Here is a 22,078-nt window from a genome sequence, read left to right on the forward strand (position 1 = left end):
TATATGGTATATACATATAGTACTTTAATAGAACATGAGTTGGTAGATACTGATGCAATATATAGTCCCCTATATGGTATATATAGAACATTAATACAAGGTGAGTTGGTAAATATTGATGCAATAAATAGTAGATACAGTACACTCTGGCTGTGTCTACACTAGGGACCTTCTGTCAACATAACTCGGAGCGTCTACACGCGAAGCGTTCTGCAGACAGAATTGCGCATTTGTCTCGATGGTGTTATCCCTCGAAAATTTGAGGAATAACACTTCTGTCTTTTGCTCTGGCGCTCTGCTTTTGTGCATAGATTCACGCTGTTGACGGAGTTTCTGTCGACACAACTCCGTCGTCAGACATTGTCGACTGACGCTTCTAGTGTCGACGTAGCCTGTATGGTATATATCGTACATTAATACAACATGAGTTGGCAGATGCTGATGCAGTGTATAGTATATATAGCACATTAATACAAGGTGCACTGGTAGACACTGACCCAGATACGCTCCCTCTCCAGGGTGTCCTCGTTTTTGAAAGTTCAAATACAGTAGCCTTACATGAAACAAATTCCACTGAGGGGGTCAAGCAAATCTCCTCCAGCAGAATTCCTCTTCCATGGACTAAACCTACCCTAGTGCTGGTTTGTCCCCTCCCCTTCTAGACAGCTGGGAGCATGAACAAAACACCAGCCTTGCCCACTCCTGCCTTCTCTAAAACTGGCATTTACTATGTGTGTTAACAAAAACAAAACCGTGTTTAATTTGTGCTGGGGCCAAACCTCAGCCCCTCTAGGCTGGGCCTGTCAGTTCTGAAAGCAAAAACGTTACTTGATCCCCAGCACCTTTTTCATTACAGATTATGCACTGGGGGGAAAAAAATCCCTCCAGAAGGAAACACACCAGGGCACATGCTTCTTCCCCTGAGGGGAGAGCAAACAAGAGGAGACAGATGTCTTCATGGTGCTCATTGCATATGGGAGAAGAGAACTGCCAAGTACGTACAGAGTCAAATCGAGATTCACTTTTTGCACAGGCAGGCAGGAGCAAAGAAGCCTTGAGAACTTGTGAACATATTTGTGGGCAATTTGCCTTTTTGCCCGGCTGTGATTAAAACACGGTCTTAGAAATGGTGTGGTGACCTTCCTGAGCCTCCTTGGAATTGGGCTGGTCAATCCTACGCTGATTCCTTATCAGCTGAAAATCAAGGAAGCTGTTTTCTCCTTACAGCAATACAGAGAGTTCACATTGCCACTGGCCAGTGTGCAGCTAATTTCAGGATCAAAAAGCGAGGCCTGACATAAAAAGTTTGCTCACTCCTGCTCTAGACAGCAGCAAGAAGCTGCTGTATTTCTCATATGCCTCTGACAAAGCGGGTCTTTGCCCACGAAAGCTCATGCTCCAACAATTGTTAGGCTGTAAGGTGCCACAGGATTTCTCGTGGTATTTCTCAGTGTCATGTGAGCCAATGTGATGGTAAACAACTCTCTGGGTGTCTTGTCTATGTGCAGAAAGAGCACGTTCTTGTCGCTCCTTGAGACCACTGGTTTTGATCCTGTCAAATTCTGCGGCGAAGGAGGAACTCGCTAGTCTAGGTCACGTTGGCCTTGAATCCAATCCCCGGCCTACAGACCGATATTGGTATAATAACCGCCTCTCGCAGGGGTGTGAAAAATCCACAGCCCTGAAAGATGCAGTTACATCAAACTAACCCCCGCCCCCCCGGTAGGCAGCACTGCTTCGACTGGAGAGCTTCTTCTGCCAACCGAGCAACCGCCTCTCCTGAAGGCGTAGCAGTATCTTTGCTTACACATGATAGCAGCACAGCTGCGACGATGCACTTTTATAACTGTTGGCCTGCCCCAAGGCAGAGCAAACAGAATAGGTACACAATGCAATAGTAAGGAGCTGCCTAATAAACCCAGAGAAGCCAAGAAGCTCAAAGTCAAGCTGAAACCTTGTCCAGCATCCTTCTGTTCCCCATTTACTTTTGCAGCTTTCCCTTAATGCATCTTGTCTGCCATTAGAAGCAGCAATGATGCTCTCTCTAGTAAGATCTAAGTGCCCTGCACGCTGTGTGCTGTAAATAACCACTAGCTAGAGCATAATGTTCCTTAAAAGCTCTAGTAGATAGCAGAGGAAAAACAGGGACCGACCTTTACACCTGGATTTGAAATACACAGGACACAAAGGAGGAAAAGGGCAATTTATTTTGCTGAAAGGTAAGGGCTGACAGTCCCAAGTGCCCACCCTTTCATGCTAAGGTATAGTGGGCGCAGTGATCCTTTGCCCTGTGATTGAGTCTCTGCTCGAGAATGTGGTGGTGGCTGGACTGGCTGTTGCATTGGAAGAGATTTTCAAGAGAGATCGCCACTCACAACAAGGACTGTGGATTTTCAGGAGACTGCAGTGTTGGTCCCACTCTGGGTGCTGAGGTTTTGTTTTTTAAATTGGGCCCTTACCTGTCTAACAGAGATGATATAGGTGGTGCTTGGGCCTGCCCTGAGGGCAGGAGACTGGACTTGATGACCTCTTCAGGTCCCTTCCAGTTCTGGTATCCTATGATTCTAAGAAAAGTGGAGCTTGTGTGTGCGCATGTGCTGGGGGGGGAAGCTTGGAAGAGGGCTCCCCCTTCACCCCGGCTGCTCCCGGACCCCTGGGAAAGGGGTTGGCTCTGGTCCCTGCACTGAGCAGGGCTTCCACCTCCAAAAGGCACTGTAACCCCAGCCCCTCCCTGGCAAAGGCTCTCTCTGCATGCGCACGGCAGCACATAGGCAGGGATCCCAGGGTGCTTTCAGAGGCCAGCTGCCACCGGCGTCCCTGCCTATGCGGGTGCAGACCTCCCTCCTCCTGGGGCATGAGGAAATGCAAGCAGGCAGGAGCTGTGTTAACTCCACTCAGACGTGCCAGGCTCACTGGGGTGGGGGGGGGCGCGCCAAGGAAACCAGCTGCCCTCCCCCTTCCACCCCCACAGACTTGGAACAGCAGCTGCGACATGCATTGGGGGTGGACATCTACCGTCTGGGCTTGTGGAGCTGCCAGCTGTACTTCCGCGCTCGATTCAGCCAGGAGCTTAGGCGCCGATTATTTCAGGAGCCTAAATACCTCACTTCCTGTGGGGCCAGTTCTGCTCCCTTGGAGGTAGCTGGAGGATTCCCATGGACTTCAGAGTGAGCAAAGCAGTTCAGCATGGCCTCGCTTGTCCCCATCTGCCCAGGAACCGTCTCGCACGTGACTGCAAGACACCCGGAAAAGAGCTTTAGAGCCAGATTCTGCTCTAGCTATATTGGTGTAAGTCCAGAGTAACTTCATTGAGATTTACACCAGCGTAACCAGAGGGTGGGATCCAGCCCTCCATGCTCCTTAAATATGCCTTTGCTTGTATGGCAGACCATAGAGGGGAAGGATGCCCTGTTAAGCAGGTGGCAAAGAAACCACTCAAGCAGAAGCTGCACGGAACAGACAACTGAGGATAAGGAAATCTAATACTTTGCTGCCTCCTCATGGACACTGGATGAAAGGCAGCAACATGGATACCAGCCTTCAACTTACTGACGGGAGGCGGCAAAGAGGCTGGAGAGAGGCTGTTCACAGTGGTCGCGGATGGCAGAACATGGAACAACGGTCTCATGTTGCAGTTGGGAAGGGCCAGGTTGAACGTTAGGAAAAACTTTTTCACTGGGAGGGTGGTGAAGCATTGGAATGGTCTCCCCAGGGGAGTAGTGGAGTCTCCATCCCTAGAGGTGTTTAAGTGTCGCCTCGACAAAGCCCTGGCTGGGCTGGGCTGATCTGATGGGTTTGGTCCTGCTTAGAGCAGGGGGCTGGACTCGGTGGCTTTTTTAGGTCTCTTCCAGCTCTATCGTTCTACGATTCTGTGATTGGTGTGATAAGAAGAGCAAAGGCACTCAGGGTTCGTCTACCCAGCAGCTTTATTCCAGAACGGCTTATTTCGAACCAAGGCTGCTACCCACGACATTGCATTGCAAAATAGCACTCGGCGCTTTCGAAATACAGCATCTACACACGCAGAGCCTATATCGAAATAGAGCCCTAGGGCTCACTGAGGCTCATTTTGAAATAGGCTCAATTCCTCGTCTACACAGCCCCTATTTCGAAATAGCTATTTTGAAACAGTTGCTGTTCCTCGTGCAATGAGATTTGCCAGTTTCAAAATACGGCAACCGCTGTTTCAGTTGCCTTGCGGTGACACCAGGATAGTTACTTCAAAAGAACTTTGAGGTGCAAACACACCTTACCTCGAGGTGCACAAAAGGAGGGGCGAGAAATTTTGTAAGGGGGGGGACAGTACAAGTGGGTGCTGGGTCTCAGGCTCCTCCAACTCATTTAAAATGTTGAAATATGTTTCTGTTTTTATGTCTGTGCATTCCCATTTATAGCCCGATTCATAAAGGTTTTACATTCGACAGACGTATTTTCTTACATACTCCAAAAAGGGGTTTGTTTGTTTTTTTATATAGGAACGTAACTGACATTCCCATTGGTTTGGATCACATTAGACAGGTTGAGAGGCCCTGCAAAAAGCAGGGGCCAACAGAAAACGTTGCTCACCCTTGCACTAAAGCATGGAAAAGCTGTTGCCCACAGGCAACTCTGTCCAAGGTCCTGGGAAAACTGGAGATGCACACTCTAAAGGAGGCGCTACATCTGAATTTGGACCACATACGGTAAAGAGAGCCAAAATGGTCTGCCTAGGAATGGGTGGGGGGGGGCGGGGTTTGAGCTGCACATCCCATTTCCCAGGCTGGAATGCAAATCATCCCCTTTGCATGGATTTGGCAGCCTTGGAAAACTGTGGCCGTTTGGTGAGCGCTGGAGTGTGCAAGCTCACACGGCCCAGCCAAGCAAAAGGGTAACGGTGTAGCGCAGCCAGGCCTAGGAGGGCTTGCCAGGGTAACAGGGCCAAGACATCTGCACATTGCAGTTCTGCTCAATATCACAAAGCAGAGGAGGAGGGAGAAGCAGACAGAGCCCTGAGGTCTGTGGCCTTTGTGACCAGGTCATATAAATCCCTAGCAGCCGTTTAATTAACCAGTGCTGGGGTCAGGTAGGCCTGGGACAGGAATGGAGAAAGTGGCTCTGTGGGAGCAGGTCTAGAGATGGTCAGAGGGGTTCTTGTACCAAGGAGCTCCCTCCCATCCATAGATCATCTTTCCCCCTGTGGTGCCATCAGAATCTTCGAAGAATCATAGAGGATTACGGCTGGAAGAGACCTCAACAGGTCATCTAGTCCAACCCCCAGAATGCCCAAAGCAGGACCAACCCCAACTAAATCATCTCAGCCAGGCCTTTGTCAAGCTGCAACTTAAAAAACCTCCAGGGATGGAGATTCCACCACCCCTCTCCGTAACACATTCCAGTGCTTCACCACCCTCCAAGTGAAATAGTTTTTCCTAATATCCAACCTAGACCTCCTCCACTGTAACTTGAAACCATTGCTCTTCGTTCTGCCATCTGTCACCACTCAGAACAGCCTCTCTCCATCCTCTTTGGAGCCCTCCCCCTTTCAGGTAGTTGCAGGATGCTTTTAAATCACCCCTCACTCTTCTCTTCTGTGGACTAAATAAGCCCAAGTCCCTCAGACTCTCTTCATAAGTCGTGTCCGGCCCCTAATAATTTTCATTGCCCTCCGCTGGGCTTTCTCCAATGCGTTCACACCCTTTCCTTAATGGGGTCCCAGAATTGGATGCAGTACTCCGGATGCGGCCTCACCAGTGCCAAATAAAGGGGAATAATCACTTCTCTAGATCTGCTGGCAATGCTCCTACTAATGCACCCCAATGTGCTATTAGCCTTCTCGGCATCAAGGGCTCTCTGTTGACTCATCTCCAGCTTCTTGTCCACAGTAATCCCCAGGTCCTTTTCTGCACAACTGCTGCTTCACCAGTTGGTCCCCAGGCTGTAGCAATGCTTGGGATTCTCAGTGTAGGAATCCGCATTTGTCCTCGTTGAACCTCATGTTTCTTTTGGCCCAATCCTCCAATTTATCTAGGGCACTCTGGACCCTATCCTTCCTTCCAGCCTATCTACCTCTCCCTCCACCTTAATGCCATCGGCAAACTTGTTGAGGGTGCAAATTAACCCATCATCTAGCTCATCATCTAACTCATTAATGAAGATGTTGAACAATACCGGCCCCAGGACCAAACCCTGGCGTCCTCCATTAGATACCATCTGCCAACTTGACATTGGCATCACTACTTGTTGAGCCCAATGTTCTAGCCAGCTTTCTGTCCACCTTACAGTCCATTCATGCAGGCCATACTTTAACTTGCTGGCAAGAATGCTATGGGAGACCATATCAGAAAGTTTGCAAGTGTCTAGGCATATCACGTCCACTGCTTTTCCCATATGCACCAAACCAGTTACATCATCACAGAAGGCAATCAGGTTGGTCTGTGGTGACTTGCCTTAGGTGAATCCATGTTGACTGTTCCTGATCACCTTCCTCTCCTCCAGCTGTTTCTAAAGGGGTTCCTTGAGGACCTGCCAGGGACTGAAGTTAGACTGATCTGCCTATAGCCCCCCAGAGTCTCCTTCTGCCCCTTTCTGAAGATGAGCATCACATTTGCCTTTTTTCCGATCATCTGGGACCTCCCCCAGTCACCAAGAGTTTTCAGAGATAATGGCCTGCGGCTCTGCGATCACATCAGCCAACTCTCTTGGTACCGTTAGGTATTAGATCCGGCCCCATGAACCTGTGCAACCAGGGGTGCTAGAGCTCCTCTCTAGGGGAACAGGACCTCCTGCAGGTGTAGAACAACAGCAAAGAGGATGTTTGGGAGCTGGCAGGGGACAAAGGAATAGATGGAAAATCCACTGCTAATGTGGGCAACACAGAGAGATCTTCCTATTCATAAACTGATGAGGCTCCAGTTTAAAAACCAGGAAGGTGGTTTGCCCGCCATGTCTCTTAGACGGCTGTTCCAGAACCAATCTCCTCTGACAGTAAATTGTAAGGGGAGAACTCAGGAGCTTTGCCCCGATGGATCCAATCCTCTCTGTGACAGCTGTCTTTGGGAGCAAAGTTCACCTTCCTATTGAGTTTCCTTGGCCATGTCACACGCATTCAGTCCTTGATTCGGGTGTATTTACTCCGGATTTACCCTGAGTAACCAAGGTCTAGATTTGATCTCTAAGGCATTCTGACGGTGTTTCTTAAGCTTGAGACCAGGGAACACCCCGCAGCAATTTTTTTAAAGTGGAAAATTTTCTGCAAAAAAAACAAACAAAAAAGCAAACAACCCAAAAATAAAACCCAACAACGTACACAGCAAGCCCTGCCAAAATCCCAAGCAGCTGCTCACAGAAGCAGCAAGACTTTGGCTATGATCCAGAGTGACTATTTTCCTCCTTTGTCTTCTGGCGCGCTTGCCCGATCTCCTTTGTTTTCACACGGCGCTGCCAGATGTCCCAGGTGTAGCCGCTCTCCTGCGTGCCCTGTGAGAATTTGCAGGTGTAAAAAGGATCTGCTGGTTCCAAGTTCTGCCTGCACAGAGGCTTCCTGCCTCACAGCAATCAGACCCAAGCGTCTTCTGCATGCACCATGCTGGAGCTCGTTTATGAAATTTCACAGGCAGGTGGGCTGCTGGGTTTGCCGTGCTGACCAAACAGGAAATGACATTCAGAAGATCCAAGGGCTTTTCCTGTGTACCTGGGTGTGCAGCAGAGCTGAAGGTGCTGGCCAGAGGGGTCACACTGGGGCACTGTGGGACACCTCCTGGAGGCCAAAAACATCCGCTCGAACAGTGTTGTGCCTGCACTACTACAAATTTGAGCTCAGAAGGTCAAATTTAGCTCTACTGCTTGCATCAAGGTGGAGGACAGCAATTGATTTTAAAAGCCCATCAGGTAGTCAGAAAGAACTCAGTGGCATAGATACACTCATTATAAAAATCAACCTAATGTGACTAACTTTGACCTAACATCGCAGACCAGGTCTAAGAGATGAAGCACTGTAGATCAGCAAATTAGCGCCCATTCTTGGCTCTGACAAGTTCAGATCCGATAAACACCTGGATCTTTCGGCTTAGCATTAAAACCTCAATTTATCCCTTTTTCCCCTTAAGTCAAAGGGAATTTAGAGTGGGATTCACAAGCTCATAGTGGAGTGGAATTTTCTTGCAGAACAAGGGCAGTTGACATTTGCAGAAGTCTCATTCTGCCCACCCAGTCTCCCTAATGTGCCTCATTACTGAGCAGATCCTACCAGATCTTAGGAAGAGGCTCATTTGTGCTCCCAGGCTCAAGTCAGTCCTTGGTCTCCCTGCTGTGACGGCGAACCGAGATGCTAATTAGCAGCCACCTTGCTGGTCATTTAGCTTTGGAAGCTCAGCCACGGGGAACTAGCCTGAGATCAAGAACAGAACCAAAGAGCCTGGTTTTACCCCCAAAAGATCATAGAATCCTAGGGCCGGAAGAGACACCAGGAGGTCATCTAGTCCAGCCCCCTGCCTAAAGGAGGATCATCCCCAACTAAACCATCCCAGCCAGGGCTTTGTCAAGCAGGACTTAAAAAACCTCAAGGGATGGAGATTCCACCACCTCTCTAGGCAACGCATGCCAGTGCTTCACCACCCTCATTACCTAATAAATAAAATTGTTAGTCTTTAAGGTGTCACAGGACTGCTTGTTGTTTGTGAAGCTGCAGACTAACACAGCGTACCTAGAATCGATGTATCTGCGCTCGGCTTACTTGGACGTCCCTACTGAAGAAGGCTGACAGGAGAGTTTCTCCAATTGACCTCCCTTATTCCTCGTGTCTCACTGGCAGTACGGAGTCGAGCATGTCCCCTGAGAGGTTGATTTCGCACATCCCTGTCAGAGATGTGAAACTGAACTCTGGAAGATTGACCCTGAGCGGGCTGATCTTCTAGGGTGGGGTAGACGTAGCCCGAGACAAAGAGCTGTAAGACAATACTGACTTTTGCTCTTTGCAGAGCTGTCCAATCCACAGGACGAACTGGGGCCGCTGCCCAAACTGTCCTATGGATGGGAGGGCTGGAGTGGTTACACAGGGCAATTACATGCAATTCACTCCCGTTCCATAAGGGCCCATTGCGGACAAGCCCCCAAGAGAATATTCTCTGTACTGCTAGTCCACCCTGCCTGCAGGCCCGACTCCAGGTGTGGATAAGCTCTGCAAACAAATACTGGCCCCTCACCCCCTGAAAAAGACAAATGTGGCTGACCATTGAGCAGGAGAAGCCTTCCTGACCCCTACAGCCTGCATGACTGGAGCCCTGAAGCATGTGATTGGATTACTGCCATTGTTCTAATGCAGAGCTGGTAATATTCTAAGCCTTTTGAGGCAACCCTGCCCTTCTCCTGGGCTCACAAAGGGGACGAATGGGGGACTTGTGGATTCACGGATTCCAAGGCTGAAGGGACAACCACAATCATCCAACCCCTCCCTCCCTCCCCCCCTCCTACCCTGTATCAGAAGCTGGATTAAAGCAGCTCTTTTAGCACGATTCCCAGTTGCATTTTAAAGATGCCAAGCAATGGGGAGGCCATCACCTCCCTTGGGAGCTGTTCTAATGTTTAATCACCCCCGGTGCTCAGCAACTGTGGATTATTTCAAGGCTGAATTTGCTTAACTGCAGCTTCCGGCCATTGACTCTTGTTAAACACAACTTCCGCTGTCAGAGATCGTTGCTGGGTGTAAATTCCCGTTTCCATGTCGAGCAGCACCACATAAGTGGAAATTAATATAAAAAATAAACCGTACCCACACCTTGACTTGAGACAGAGGAGGCTGGGAGGTGTGGGTCTAGCCCCTTTTTACATGCTAGGTTCCTAGACTAGGAACTGGTCTTTTTTTCCCCATCTCTTAGGTTACACTGACATCTTGTGGTTAGGAAGAAAAGGGGTTTGATTTCATCCGTTGGCCGTAAGTCATCAACCACCAAGACCTGTGGCCACTGACTCACTAACTTCCCGCCAAAGAAGACAACAGAAAGAGAAGAGGGTGATGGGTAGGACGTGCCCTTAGAAAACCAACCACCACCACCACAAGGCAAACCTTAAGTTGAAACCCACAAGAAAGCAGAAAAGAGGCATCCCAGAAACTCCTGGGACAGAGAGACAAAGGCAGACACTAAACGGTGGCTCCCAAACTTTTTGACACCACTTCCTTCTTCTGATTTTTGAGGAACCCTCCCGCCCGCCGCCACCTCTTCTTTACCATCATCCAACCCCCTTCTAACAAGAAATTCAATTCGTAATTTAAAACAAACACACACACTTGATATAAAACTGTTATTTAAAATTAAAAATAAGCACATGTAACCCTTCTGTTAACGCCAGATGCCGGCCAGAAGGGCCGGGTTCAACTCTTGTGGGGTTTTCCTATCAAGCATACAACCAACCGGCTCGAGCCCCCACCCAGTGGCCTGGGACAATTTCACCCCCGTGCTGGGTGCCTGTAAGGCGGTTCTCCCCCCACCCTCGCAAGCACAGAGTCTGAGATAGAAATGGCTTGTTTAATGACTGTAACCTACCCCAAGGTTACAGCGACAGATGCAGTATATCTCAGCACAGAAGAGACAAAACCCCTTTTACCCAGATACCATCCCCATATGCAGTAGAACCCAGTCTCTTGCTGGGGCTCTTGGCCCTTTTCCACACACACACAGTTACAGGGTGTACCCTCTGCGGTGCAGTCCCAAACGCAAAGCCCACAGATACATCACCAGGGCAATACTAGCTGTCCACTTGTCTGTAGCCTCCCCTTGCTGTCACCAGCCGTCTGCCAGTCGCCGTCGTCCGCCGCTGCTCCTACCGGCTGCCCGCCGGTCGCCGTCGTCTACCGCCACTCCGCCGCTGCCGCTCCTACCAGCCGCCCACCAGTCACCGTCGTCGCTCCTACCGGCCGCCCAGTGGTCGCCACCGCTTCTACCAGCCACCCGCTGGTCCTGCTGTTGTCCCCCGGTCCTAACCCCACTGCTTGGGACTGCCCTAAGGCAAAATCCAGTGATTTCAGCTCTGTGTGACCTCAGCTGCCACTCTGTGATTTCAGCTCTTGGTATCTCTAGTGGGGGATTTCACAAACACCCTAGTATCCAGCTCTAGCTTTCAACAGGTGGGGAGAGTTAGTCAAGCCAGGCTTATAACTATATGGCCAAGGCATAGACAGGGCCAAGGCACTCAGCAAGCTGGCTCAACCAGTAACCCTCCCCTTCTCTTTCACAATGCTTTAAACCAGGGAGCCCTGTGTACTCAATGTCTTACACAGCTAAGGCGACTGCCCTGTCCCCCACAACAACCCAGAGCATTGGTGAGATCTCACAACTCCCGCATTAAGTGTCAGCTTAAATTGTGATTTTACAACTACATGTTTACAATAGACCAAATCTCATGGCTGACTTGCTACCCATGAGGCTTTGCCTGAAAAGGTATCACACATGCACACCTTTTGCATTCTCATGCAGATGACCTCTGGGAGACTCATTCCTCCCAGCCTTCAGCAGCACTGCATTCCTTCTGCCACATTCCCTACACACAAATAGTTTTTCCTGGCCCCTTGTGGGTGCCTGGTGCAGCCCCAGCTGGCTGGGTGCCTGAGCCCCATGACAGCCGACAGAGCAGCCTGTACCAGCTGCCTGCCTGCCTGAGACCTGCGCTGCTCGAGCTGCCGGCCTCAGCCCTGCACGGCCAGTGACGGCTGCCTGCCCACCCAACCTTCAGCTGCCAGGGCCATCTCCTAGGGCCAGCTGCCCACCTGCCACCCGAACCCCACGCTGCCAGGGCCAGCCACCCACCCACCAGCCTGAGCTGTGCGAGCCCTGCGCTGCAGGGGCCAGTCACCGGCCTGAGCTGCCTGAGCCCGGCAATGCCAGGGCCCGCCAATCAAGCCCTGCGAGTCCTGCAAGCCGGCCGGCCACCTGAGCCCGGCAAGCGCTGCGAGCCGCCCGCCTGAGCCCCTCCCTTCCCACAAAGCCAGGCACCACCAGCCCCCCCACACCCAGCTCTTACCCCATTCCCAGCCCCCAATCTAACCCCATCCTCCCCCCACAACCCACACTCACTCACCTTTGCAGAAGGCAGCCAACTCCACGTGGGCCTTCGCCGGCTGCCTGCAGGGGCCGAGAGCCGGAAGCAAAGGCCAGCTCTTTCTTTGGGTTGGGAGAATGATGGAGGGGTGGTGCTGGGTCACCTCATGCCCCCCCGCTGGAATTTCTTCATTCCCCCGCCCCCCTCCCAGTTCGGGAGACCATGCACTAAAAAGCCAGGGTACACCTGGGCAGAACTGGAAAAGATCGCCCAGGACAGGAAAGATCGCTGCAAGATGTAGGTGTGGAAGAGGTTTCCTACTCCTACTACTGTATTTGCTTTTGTGCTGATATATATTTTTCTTTTACTGACAGCAGGAGCTTTTGGCAGTGATGGTCAGGTGTTTGGAGGGCAGCTTTGCATTCTGCCCAGGATGCTGGAAGTAGCTTGAACTGGTTTTGTAGCCATTTTGCTCCCAGAATATGAGTGAGGCAAGGTGGCTTCACCCGACGCTGTAGGTGAGAAACACGCTTTTGAGCTTACACAGAGCCATGCTTCAGGTTAGTTAATTATTATGGGTAGTTTTAAGCAGGTTAACACCTAACACAAACAGGCTTTTCGCCAAAAACTCTTTGTTTTAAATCTTTAAAACCTTGGCATTGTTGCTAACGCTAAGCCTGAGCTGCTCAATAGTTGGTTGTGTTTCTCAGCATATGGCTCCACAGAAAAATTATTTTGCAATCGCAGCCATTTTGAAATAACGCGGTGAGCGTCTACGCAACACAACTGCTATTTTGAAATTATTTTAAAAAAAAAAAGCAGATGGCTGATTCCGAAATTGGGAGACCTCATTGTACAAAGAATAGCACCTATTTCAAAATAGTTATTTCATAATAAGGGTTGTACAGAAAGGCTGTGGCTACACTCGCAGTCCTCTTTTGAAAGAGGCATGCAAATAAGGTGTAGATTTACATATTTGGTGGCCTCATTTGCATATTCTTTCAAAAGAAGATAAGCAGGGTAAACACGGCTCTTTTGAAAGGAAACCCCATCTTCCAAAGAACCCCTTTTCCCATTAAAAAAAAGGGAAGCAGTGTTCTTTCGAGGGTAGCATTTACTTTTGAAAGAGCTGCGTCTACACAGCTTTTCTTCTTGCGAAAGCTCTTTTGAAAGCATATGCAAATGAGGTGCCAGGTATGTAAATCAGCACCTGATTTGCATTTTCAATTTCCCTCATTTGCATGCCCCTTTTGAAAAAGGAATGCAAGTGTAGACACAGCCAAAGGGAGTATAGCCTATTTCAAAATATACTATAGGGCTTCCAACAACTCTAGGCTCTCTGTGTAGACTCTCTATTTCAGAATAGCTGAAGGCTCTTCCAGAATAGCTTATTCAGGAATATCACTGCTGTGTAGCCTTAGAGACCAAATGCCTGGCATCATGTGACTATGTCAAAATCTCTGCTTTTGCTTTAAAAAAGTACGTTTCTAGATTTCATTCCTGGTGGGGGGGGAAGATTGAAAAGATTATCCAAGTGCACCCTAAAAGCTAAGCATCAGAAGGTGAATTAAAAACTCAAAATTATTGTAAAGATTCTGATTTTTGAGCCAATCTCTTGCTGTTTGTGGAACTAACTCATGACTCATTGGGCAGTACAGCACTTGCTTATTTAGCAAGTAAATTCTCTGGGGCAGGGACCGTTTAACGTGTGTTCTCATGGGCTGCTCCCCATACACCATGTTTGTATGGCACTAGGCTAGCACACTGGACCCCATTCTTGGTTTATCTCTAGGCCAGAGGTCGGCAATCAAACTAGCAAGAAGAGCCGTTCGTTTTTCCAGTTCAGTAAAGTAGTCAATAATTCAGGAGCTGCAATGCACGTGAACGTGAGATGATCCTTAATAAATAACGTCAAGCCACACCTTTTGTTACCTCTGTTTTAAGAGCAGCACACACACGGCGATTTGTGATGTGGTGCGTGTTTACTGCAGGACGTTCAGAAACTTTTGCAGATTCTATTTCCTCACACTCTATGTGCGTGTTTGTATCACTGTCTTCTTGACTTTCATGCCCGAACTTTCTCTCTCTGCAGGGCACTAGAGGGAGTTATCAGAAGTTTCCAGATCACACATCGTTTGCTATTTAGCTACGAGTTATTAATTTTTGGGCTTTTAAACATTCACCATTTATTGAAAATAATCAGGAAGGTTGTTTCTTTTTTTTAACTTTGCAATTATAGCATCGGGAGCCACAAAGAAATCCTTAAACATTCTCATGCAGCTCTGGAGTTCCAGGCTGCAGGCCCCCAACCTAGGCACCCTCATAATAAAAAAAAAAAAAACGATGAATAACATTTGCCATCGCAACAGTGTGAGCCCCATGCAGCTGCTGTGGATTAAGGCCTAAGCACCAGAATGTGAAACCAATTAGGCACAGAACATAAAACAAAGTCAGATTGTTCCCAGAATCCCAAGTGCTCTTGTTTATTCAATAGTCAAACACCGGCTCCCCTTAGAATGAGTTAAAAAATGTACAGCGGTGAATGTTTCCAACCAATGAAAAATGAGAATAAACTGCAACAGAAACTGAGCGTGTCCAACTGCAGAAGTTACATGGTGATGGATAAAATGCTAAATCAGGCCAAGAAATGTATTTTTACGAGTGCTACGAGTATTACCTATGGAATAAACTGGATGAGTATGTGACAAAGCCAGAGAACTCCTGCACTAGCTGTTTCTGAAGGTGACAAAACTATGAACATAAGAACACATGGTCAAAATTCAGTCCACACTGAGCAGCTGGATGCTAAGTCCCCGCCCACAGCCTAATGGGAGGGGCAACTGGACCTAGAACCCAGTGAGTTCTTTGGGACAACTAATGAGAAAATAGGACCGGGAGAGCAGGTTACAGTGACCAGTGCTGGTTTAAAATGCAGAAAGGAACCGACTTGGCATTTCAGTTCCCAGGCTGAATTTCATAGATTTTCAGGCTAGAACAGGCCTTTAGAAGCAGCTAATCACCAAACTCCTGGAAGGAGACTGTGTAGGCCTGTGGTTCTCCAGCCATGGGTCGCGGCCCCAAATAGGTCAGGACCCTGTTTGAATGGTGTTGCCAAGTCGATCTGGGGGCCAAAGCCTGAGTCTAACTGCCCAGGGCCAAAGCCAAGGGCTCAGGCTTTGGTCTCCCCTCTTGGGGTCATGAAGTAACTTTTGCTGTCAGAAGGGGGTCGCGGCTCAATGACATCGGAGAACCCTTGGCAGCCAGAGAACAATTCTTGTGTCCCAGACGTGTTCTCAGACACATGCTAAGGGGAGAACTCAAACTCTCAGCACACAGGCACTGCTTGAGTTCAGTGGCCAGAGCAAGAGTGGGGCAGCTGCCATTTGTGGGGCTGGAAGATGGAAAAATCCTATTTGCATTTGTAAACTAAGGCCAGTTCTACACTAGACCTTTGATTATAGCTATGTGATTCCAGTTACGGCAACTGAGTAGCCAGAATTGGCGTATCTGGCCATCCTCACTGAGGGAGGCTGACGGAAGAAACTCTCTCAGCGACTTCCCTTAACTCCTGGCAAGGAGGAGGAGGACAGGGGTCAACTGTCAACCCCGATGGCTCGATTTCTCGCATCCCCACTAGGCACAGAAAATCAAACCCCGGAAGATTGACCCTGACCGGGTCGACCTCCTGGTAAGTGTAGGTGCACCCTAAGCAAATGGCATCTGGGAACACGAAAAAGAAGTAAAGCCCAGATCCAGCCACACGTGCTCAAGCATGTTCCTGAAGCGGAGCCTCATACGGCAGCTCCCTGCGGACTTTGGGCTCATCACCACGTCCAGTTGTCTCCTTTCCAAGCATCTGGCTCTGCCACCTGCCTGACCTCGCCCCAAAGGAGTCATGAATCAAAACCAAACCAGCACCTTGGGAAGTTTAATACTTGATCTATACATAGAAAGAGCCACAGTTCCTTCTCCACGGAATGGTGGGAACCAGCCTTATGTGTGCTCTGCCCACGCATTCACTTCCCTGCGCGCCTTGTCATTAACGCTGCCTCGTCGACCCGAACAGAGCGCAGCTCCCAGCCCAAAGCCCCTCCATGTAAACAAGTCGATAAATAATCCCCCCTCAGAGGTTAAGTATTTACGCTACACAATATACAAATCACACACGGGGTGCAAATAAGGTGCATAGCCTGGCCTCCCTCCTGCAACCGGATGTGCGTAGGCAGGTCCTTTGAGCCTGGGCTCATGCAGACCTCTTCCCAGGATTGGGCCCATGCAGCAATGGGGCCCGCACGGCCCTTTCGCTCAAACGGGTTAGTGCAATGTCAAACACAGGGCCCCATGCAGCCTTCCACGGCCAGCGAAACAACTAACACCACCAGGAATAACTTCCCCTGCCCCGGATCCCACCCTGAAATCCCACACACGTAGTAGTCACAATTTTGTCCTAAGTCCTTTTGCAGCCTCCAGGTATTTTTTCATTGAACCTTGGTCAAACTGTGATGACGGAGCTTTGCCTGCTGGATGGCAGGCTGATGCTCACGCTGTAGAAGCCTGAGGTCATATTTCAGAAGAGTCCCAGGTGTCAGAGTCTAGCTCACCACACGGCGACGTGGAGTTCTGACTCACCCTAGGACCAGGCATTATGGGCCTGTGTAAAGACAGAGAGCGATTCTTCTGACTCAAGCCAGATTGTAGGACGAGTGGATCTTACGAGCTTTGACCCAGGCCTGCAAAAGATTCAATCTCTTTGAGGTAGATGGGAACAAAAGTCCAGGAACGGAGAGGTGTTGCAGGGAGTAACCTTAGACCAACCAAACTCAGGAGGAAGCTTAGTCTGATGTTTCTGTTACAGTTGTCAGACTTAAAGAAAACCTCTGTGTTCTAAGACCTGGGCGAGAATGCTACATGGGGATCCAATTTATTTTTGGGAGTCTGATGTCTCAGTTTCCCTAGGCTCCCTTTCAGTGCAATTCTCCAGGACAAGCTAGTGGGTGCCTGGCCTACCTACGCTACCCAATCAGCTCTTCCACATTTAAAGTGCTTCCTTTATTAGAAGAACGAGAAATTCAGTCTCGCATCTTGCTTTGTCAGACTTTCTTCAACGTCCTTGGGCACAGGATTGCTCCAAAGCCTAAAAAGACATCGCATGTGTTATTAGAGGTCAGAAGTAGCCCCAAGCTACCTTCCTCCTTCCTGCTGGAGTCCAGTCCATAACTGTCCACCCCTAAGTCACAGGGCTGATTGGAGAGGGAAGCCTGGATCAGTGGTGAGAGAAGGCTCTATGTGCCAGTGCTTCAGAGACGGAGCAGCAGCTGGTGTTGGGGAGCTCAGTGGCTTGGTATCTCCCAGCTGGGGTGGGATCAGCTGTCTATCTTAGGGGAGTGTAATGGGATCCACTCACTTGTGAGCTCCCCTCTGCGGCCAAGGAGTGCCACGTAGGCTCTTGCCTGGCAAGGGTGTTGGGGCTAGGATCTGACTAGCTCTGACCATGCTGCTGTTGGTTTGTATTGGGCTTGTGGCCTTGCCCAGGTATACGTTCAGCTTGCACTCGTAGCTGTCAGAAGTGCTGCTTGTCCCCCAAACAGCCTATAGACCTGCCAGAGTCAAGCTCCTATGAGGAACTACCAGGCCCTGCCCAGCAGCTTCTTTTTATTGGCCTGCTGGGCCCTGATTGGCTGCAGCACAGACATATACTCTATCCTGCCTGGAGGACCTCTTGTCTGCTTCTCTCGCTGGGATGGGGTGTAGCAAGGTCTCTGGTCTACTGTAGGGGGCATTAGGGCTTAGTCCGCCCCATCACAGGGAGAGATTTCTAATTCAAAAGATGAGCATCCATTGTGGTGTGCGAAGTGGGAGGCAGAGCTGAGATGCCATCCTCTCTAGGGGAGAGCTAGTTATGCGGGAGTGTGCAGCATGAAGACGTAATGCAGGTTGGCCCAACTTTTGCAAAGACATCACCTCCCAAGACAGGGAGTGGGGCAATCTCTCTCAACAGCTCTGCTGTGACTGCACTTGGAATGCCCTGCTCCATTCTGGGGCCCCTGTTACCAGGAGCATACTGTCAAATTGGAGGGGATTTTCAAGAACAGCAAGAATGATCGCCAGTCTGGAGAAAAGCTGTTACATGGAGTTCAAGTTGGAGAACTTGGCCGAGCACTGACTGAAGCTGGAAGAAACAAAGCATGGGAAGGACGTAGACACCAAGAACAAAGAGGGTTGGGCTAGAAGACAGCCCATCGGAGTGTAACCAGCGTAGGAAAATGCAACGCCTGGGGAAGCTCTGTATTAAACTGTTGAATAGCCTCCCAGGTGGAAGGGTGGGAGTTCCCTGGGAAACAAGAACAGAAAATGCACAGCAAGGAGCAAATTCAAAGTGAGCAGAAGACTGGGCTAGAGGAGACCCATGTGGCTGTGTCAGTCCCAGGACCAGGGAGAAAGTGAGCCAGAGAATATCTTACACTGGCCTGCTGTCTGTTGGTGAGAGAGACCAGACTTCTTGCTCAAATCAAGCTCAAAAGACATGGCCTCTGACTGTCTCTGAGAAGGGCGAGCCGTTACCCAGACACAGTCTGTCTCTTACTATGTTTTTAGGTCAGGGCCCATTTAGCATCCCCATCCACTGCAGAGAACCCAGTGCTGATTGGCCAGCGCTGTGCCATCACCTTGACAAAGGTTCAATATCTTAGTCCCACCTGAGATGTGTGCTTACCGTATGACTTGTATCCCACCACACTTGGCAAGCTCCTCCGCTAGCTTTACAGCGCCGCGGGCTGTGATGAGATTTTTGTCCAGACTTCCAAGAAAGGAAAGAGAACATGCAAATGGTTTTCAGAACGGGGTAGGAAGAGTGGCCAACTTACCACTCCCTTCCCCCCTCAATAGGGGCTAAGCATCTGCAACGTAGCACAAGCTGCAATGCTCCATAATGCAAGTCAGGGTCAGAAGTTATCCCTCCTCCTTTCCTTGTTTGCAAAAGCAAAGGGTGCAGCTGCAGCTCACAGTGGCCTCAGATTTGCTATTGTGGGGCCCCTGCATTTGTGCAGAACCTCAATGGATCCCACGACAGAAGCAGGACCAATGACTCCCTTGCTGCAAACACAAAGTCTTGCTAGTGCCTGTGGGATTGCCCCACCGATGCCGATGGCTTGAGTTAAGTGCATTCCCTTTTGACGTGTGGTTACCCTGCCTGGTGTTACTGCACTTGAGTTCGTCTAACACAAGGGACAGCAACTGCACAACAAACCACTCAGCAGTACACCAAGTAACTGGGGCTATGTCTGCACTAGCCTGGAAGATCAACCTGGTCTGAAGAAGCGGGTCTGTCCCCCGAAAGCTCACCACCTAATAAATTATTTTGTTAGTCTTTAAAGTGCGACTGGCCTGCCTTTTTGTTTGGATAGACTACAGACTAGCACGGCTCTCTCTCTGGTACTGCTCAGGGTTGATCTTCCAGGGTTCAATTTCGCACGTCGACCTCTCAGGATTGACCTTGCAAGATGCGAAGAGTAAGGGAGGTCAATGGGAGGAACCTTCCCGTTGACCTTCCGTGAGGACAGCCAGGTAAGCTGAGTGCTCATCGGTCGATTCTAGCTCTGCAACTGCTGTAGCTAGAACTGCGTAGCTGCAGTTCACTTACTTTGCCTAGTGTAGACATAGCCTGGATCAACAGATATGTTCGAACACAGGATATATCTGTTAGTCTATGAGGTGCCACAGGACTTCTTGTTTCTGAAGACAGAGACTAACACGGCGACCTCTCTGATAAGAGCCTGGATTAGCAGCACACAGTGACTGGATTAATTGCCGCTAGCTAATCATTGCATCCCACTGCACTGCTAGTTTAAAGCACCTTTCACTCCAGGCAGAGATTTTTAGGAGTGGTCGGGACTTGAGTGAGTGAAGTTGTAAATGAAGCTAACTGTGCTGTGAAGACAATGAGTCAGAGCCAGTGCAAGTGAGCACATTGCAGTCACAGGAACTGAGACGTATCGTTTCCTTGCCTCAGTGGAACGACATGGGCAATGGAAATGAACATTTACTAATGAAAAGTAAATTTAACGACGTCCGTTTTATAGTGAAAAACCTCAAGGAAGCTCCTTGTGATGCCAAATCCTCCCTTTCTTTTTCATTGCAACTTTGAGTAGTCATCTCATTTCATTAGTCACCTGTTTACTTGCAGTGCATTAATGAGCTATTAGATATCTCTCTGCATTGTGCAGAGTTTCAGGCCTTGTTCGGCTCCTGGTAAATACAATAGACTAAGCAAGAACTCAAGCTTGGTGGAAGTCTCTTTTCTTGCGTTTACAGTTTGTAGCTATTTCTTTTAACAAATGTCTTCTATTCAAGAAGGGTTGGTGATTCCATACATGGAAATTCCCCTGGAGACATTCTTGATACGCTACACTATACTCACTCTAGCATCCTTAGTCTTGCCATTCCTGGGAGAACAGCAGCCAGCTGTAGGGCACCTTCATCACCAAGGCTGTTCCACGACAGTCTACATAAAACAAGAAACATCAGCGGGTTAGTCACCGGAGACAAATGAAAGTGAAAACCCCCACAACACAGCAGGGGCACTTTGGTGCACTCTCCGTCTTAGAATCAATCATAGAACACTCGAACTGGAAGGGACCTTGAGAGTCATCAAGTCCAGTTCCCTTCTTCCCAGAGGGAGGTTGATGGGAGAAACTCCCTTACTCCTCACGAGACTGAGGAGGACAGGGGTCGACGGTCAACCCGACCGTTCCATTTTGCACATCCCTTGCAAATTCAAGGAACAGGGCAGCAGAGCATCAGGACCAGTAATTTGCTTCGCTCTCTCTCAACTGAGATTCCATGGTACAAACTGTAAGAGGTGTAACTCAAAGGGGAAGGTTTGCATTTAATTTCCACTGTCCAGCAACTTCCATTCAGCGTGCAAGAAACTAACACGATAGCTAGGCAGGAATGACTCTGCATGGTAACCAAAAAACAGGCAGGTGCTAAATAGTGTGAAAAGTACGTTGGGGCACCAATGTGATATATACCCACGCCCTGGACTCACACGATCTCTTCGATGACAGGACAACGGCTGAAGCCAAGGGCAAGCTGTTTGGAAACACCATCGCTGATCCCGCAGAGTTTCAGCCTAAAGGGAAGCAAGATTTGCCAACACAAATGGACTAGCTGGCCCGCACAGCCAGCCAGGAAACATCAGTGACACAGTCAGCCTGTCTGGAATCCCCTTGGGAACACGGCGCCTCTATGTCACGTTTTTCCAACCGCAGCAGTGCATCTCTGAGCCCAGTTCTACAGGCACCAGCTCGTGTGGCTGCCCTGAAAACAGCTATCAGGACACTGTGGCAAGAGTTGTACACCCTACCCCACTCCTTAGGCTTCAGAGCCCAAGCTCCAGACGGAGCCCCTGCACAGCTGGCTTCAGACCCACAGCATGAGCCTGAGGCTACGTCTATGCTAGGGAGCGTAAGTCGATTGCAGATACTCAATTCTAGCTACGGCAACTGCGTAGCTAGAATCGATGTATCTGCAATTGACTTACCCGGCCGTCCTCGCTGAAGAGGGTGATGGGGGAGTTTCTTTTCCTGTCGACCTCCCTTACTCCTCACGCCTCGCGAGGAGCACAGGAGTCGATGCCAACCCTGATAGGAATGCGCACAATGGACCTGCCAGTCTCACGACATTGACCCCTGGAGGATCGACCCAGAGTGGGTCAATCTTCCAGGGTAGTGCAGACATAGCCTGAGTCTGTAGACCTGGGCTCTGAGACGCGTGACCACGGGCTGTGAAACACAGTGTAGACACACCCGCAGAGGCTCTACTTTAGGGTCTGACTGAGGAGTAGGTAGTACCCAGAGATGCTGGAACTGGTGAGGGGGGCACCAGCACCCCCTGGTTTGAAGTGGTTTCCACATATTCAGGGTTAACAGCTTGGTTCAATGGCTCTCGGTACCTCCCTCTGCACCCATATACCACCAATGTGCTCCCTCAATCCACGGGGCTGCCTGAGGCCACTTCTCCCCACTGGGTACATTAGAGCAGCCACAGACCACACCTGCTGGACCAGCTC

General features: G+C 49.7%; 1 protein-coding gene across 1 annotated transcript in view; it reads right to left on the reverse strand.

Annotated features, from left to right (window-relative positions):
- Positions 1-16,435: 16,435 nt before the first annotated feature.
- Positions 16,436-22,078, reverse strand: part of NLRC5 (NLR family CARD domain containing 5) — a 118,202-nt gene continuing 112,559 nt past the window's right edge. The window contains exons 45-48 of the mRNA XM_075009053.1: positions 21,056-21,139; positions 20,426-20,509; positions 18,722-18,805; positions 16,436-17,143 (exon numbers count right to left, since the gene is read on the reverse strand). Coding sequence (XP_074865154.1) covers positions 17,062-17,143; positions 18,722-18,805; positions 20,426-20,509; positions 21,056-21,139 — 334 coding nt within the window. The 3' untranslated portion in view covers positions 16,436-17,061. The remainder of the gene's footprint in view (positions 17,144-18,721; positions 18,806-20,425; positions 20,510-21,055; positions 21,140-22,078) is intronic.

This window comes from Carettochelys insculpta, chromosome 14, assembly GCF_033958435.1.
Source record: "Carettochelys insculpta isolate YL-2023 chromosome 14, ASM3395843v1, whole genome shotgun sequence".
NCBI classification, from domain to species: domain Eukaryota; kingdom Metazoa; phylum Chordata; order Testudines; family Carettochelyidae; genus Carettochelys; species Carettochelys insculpta.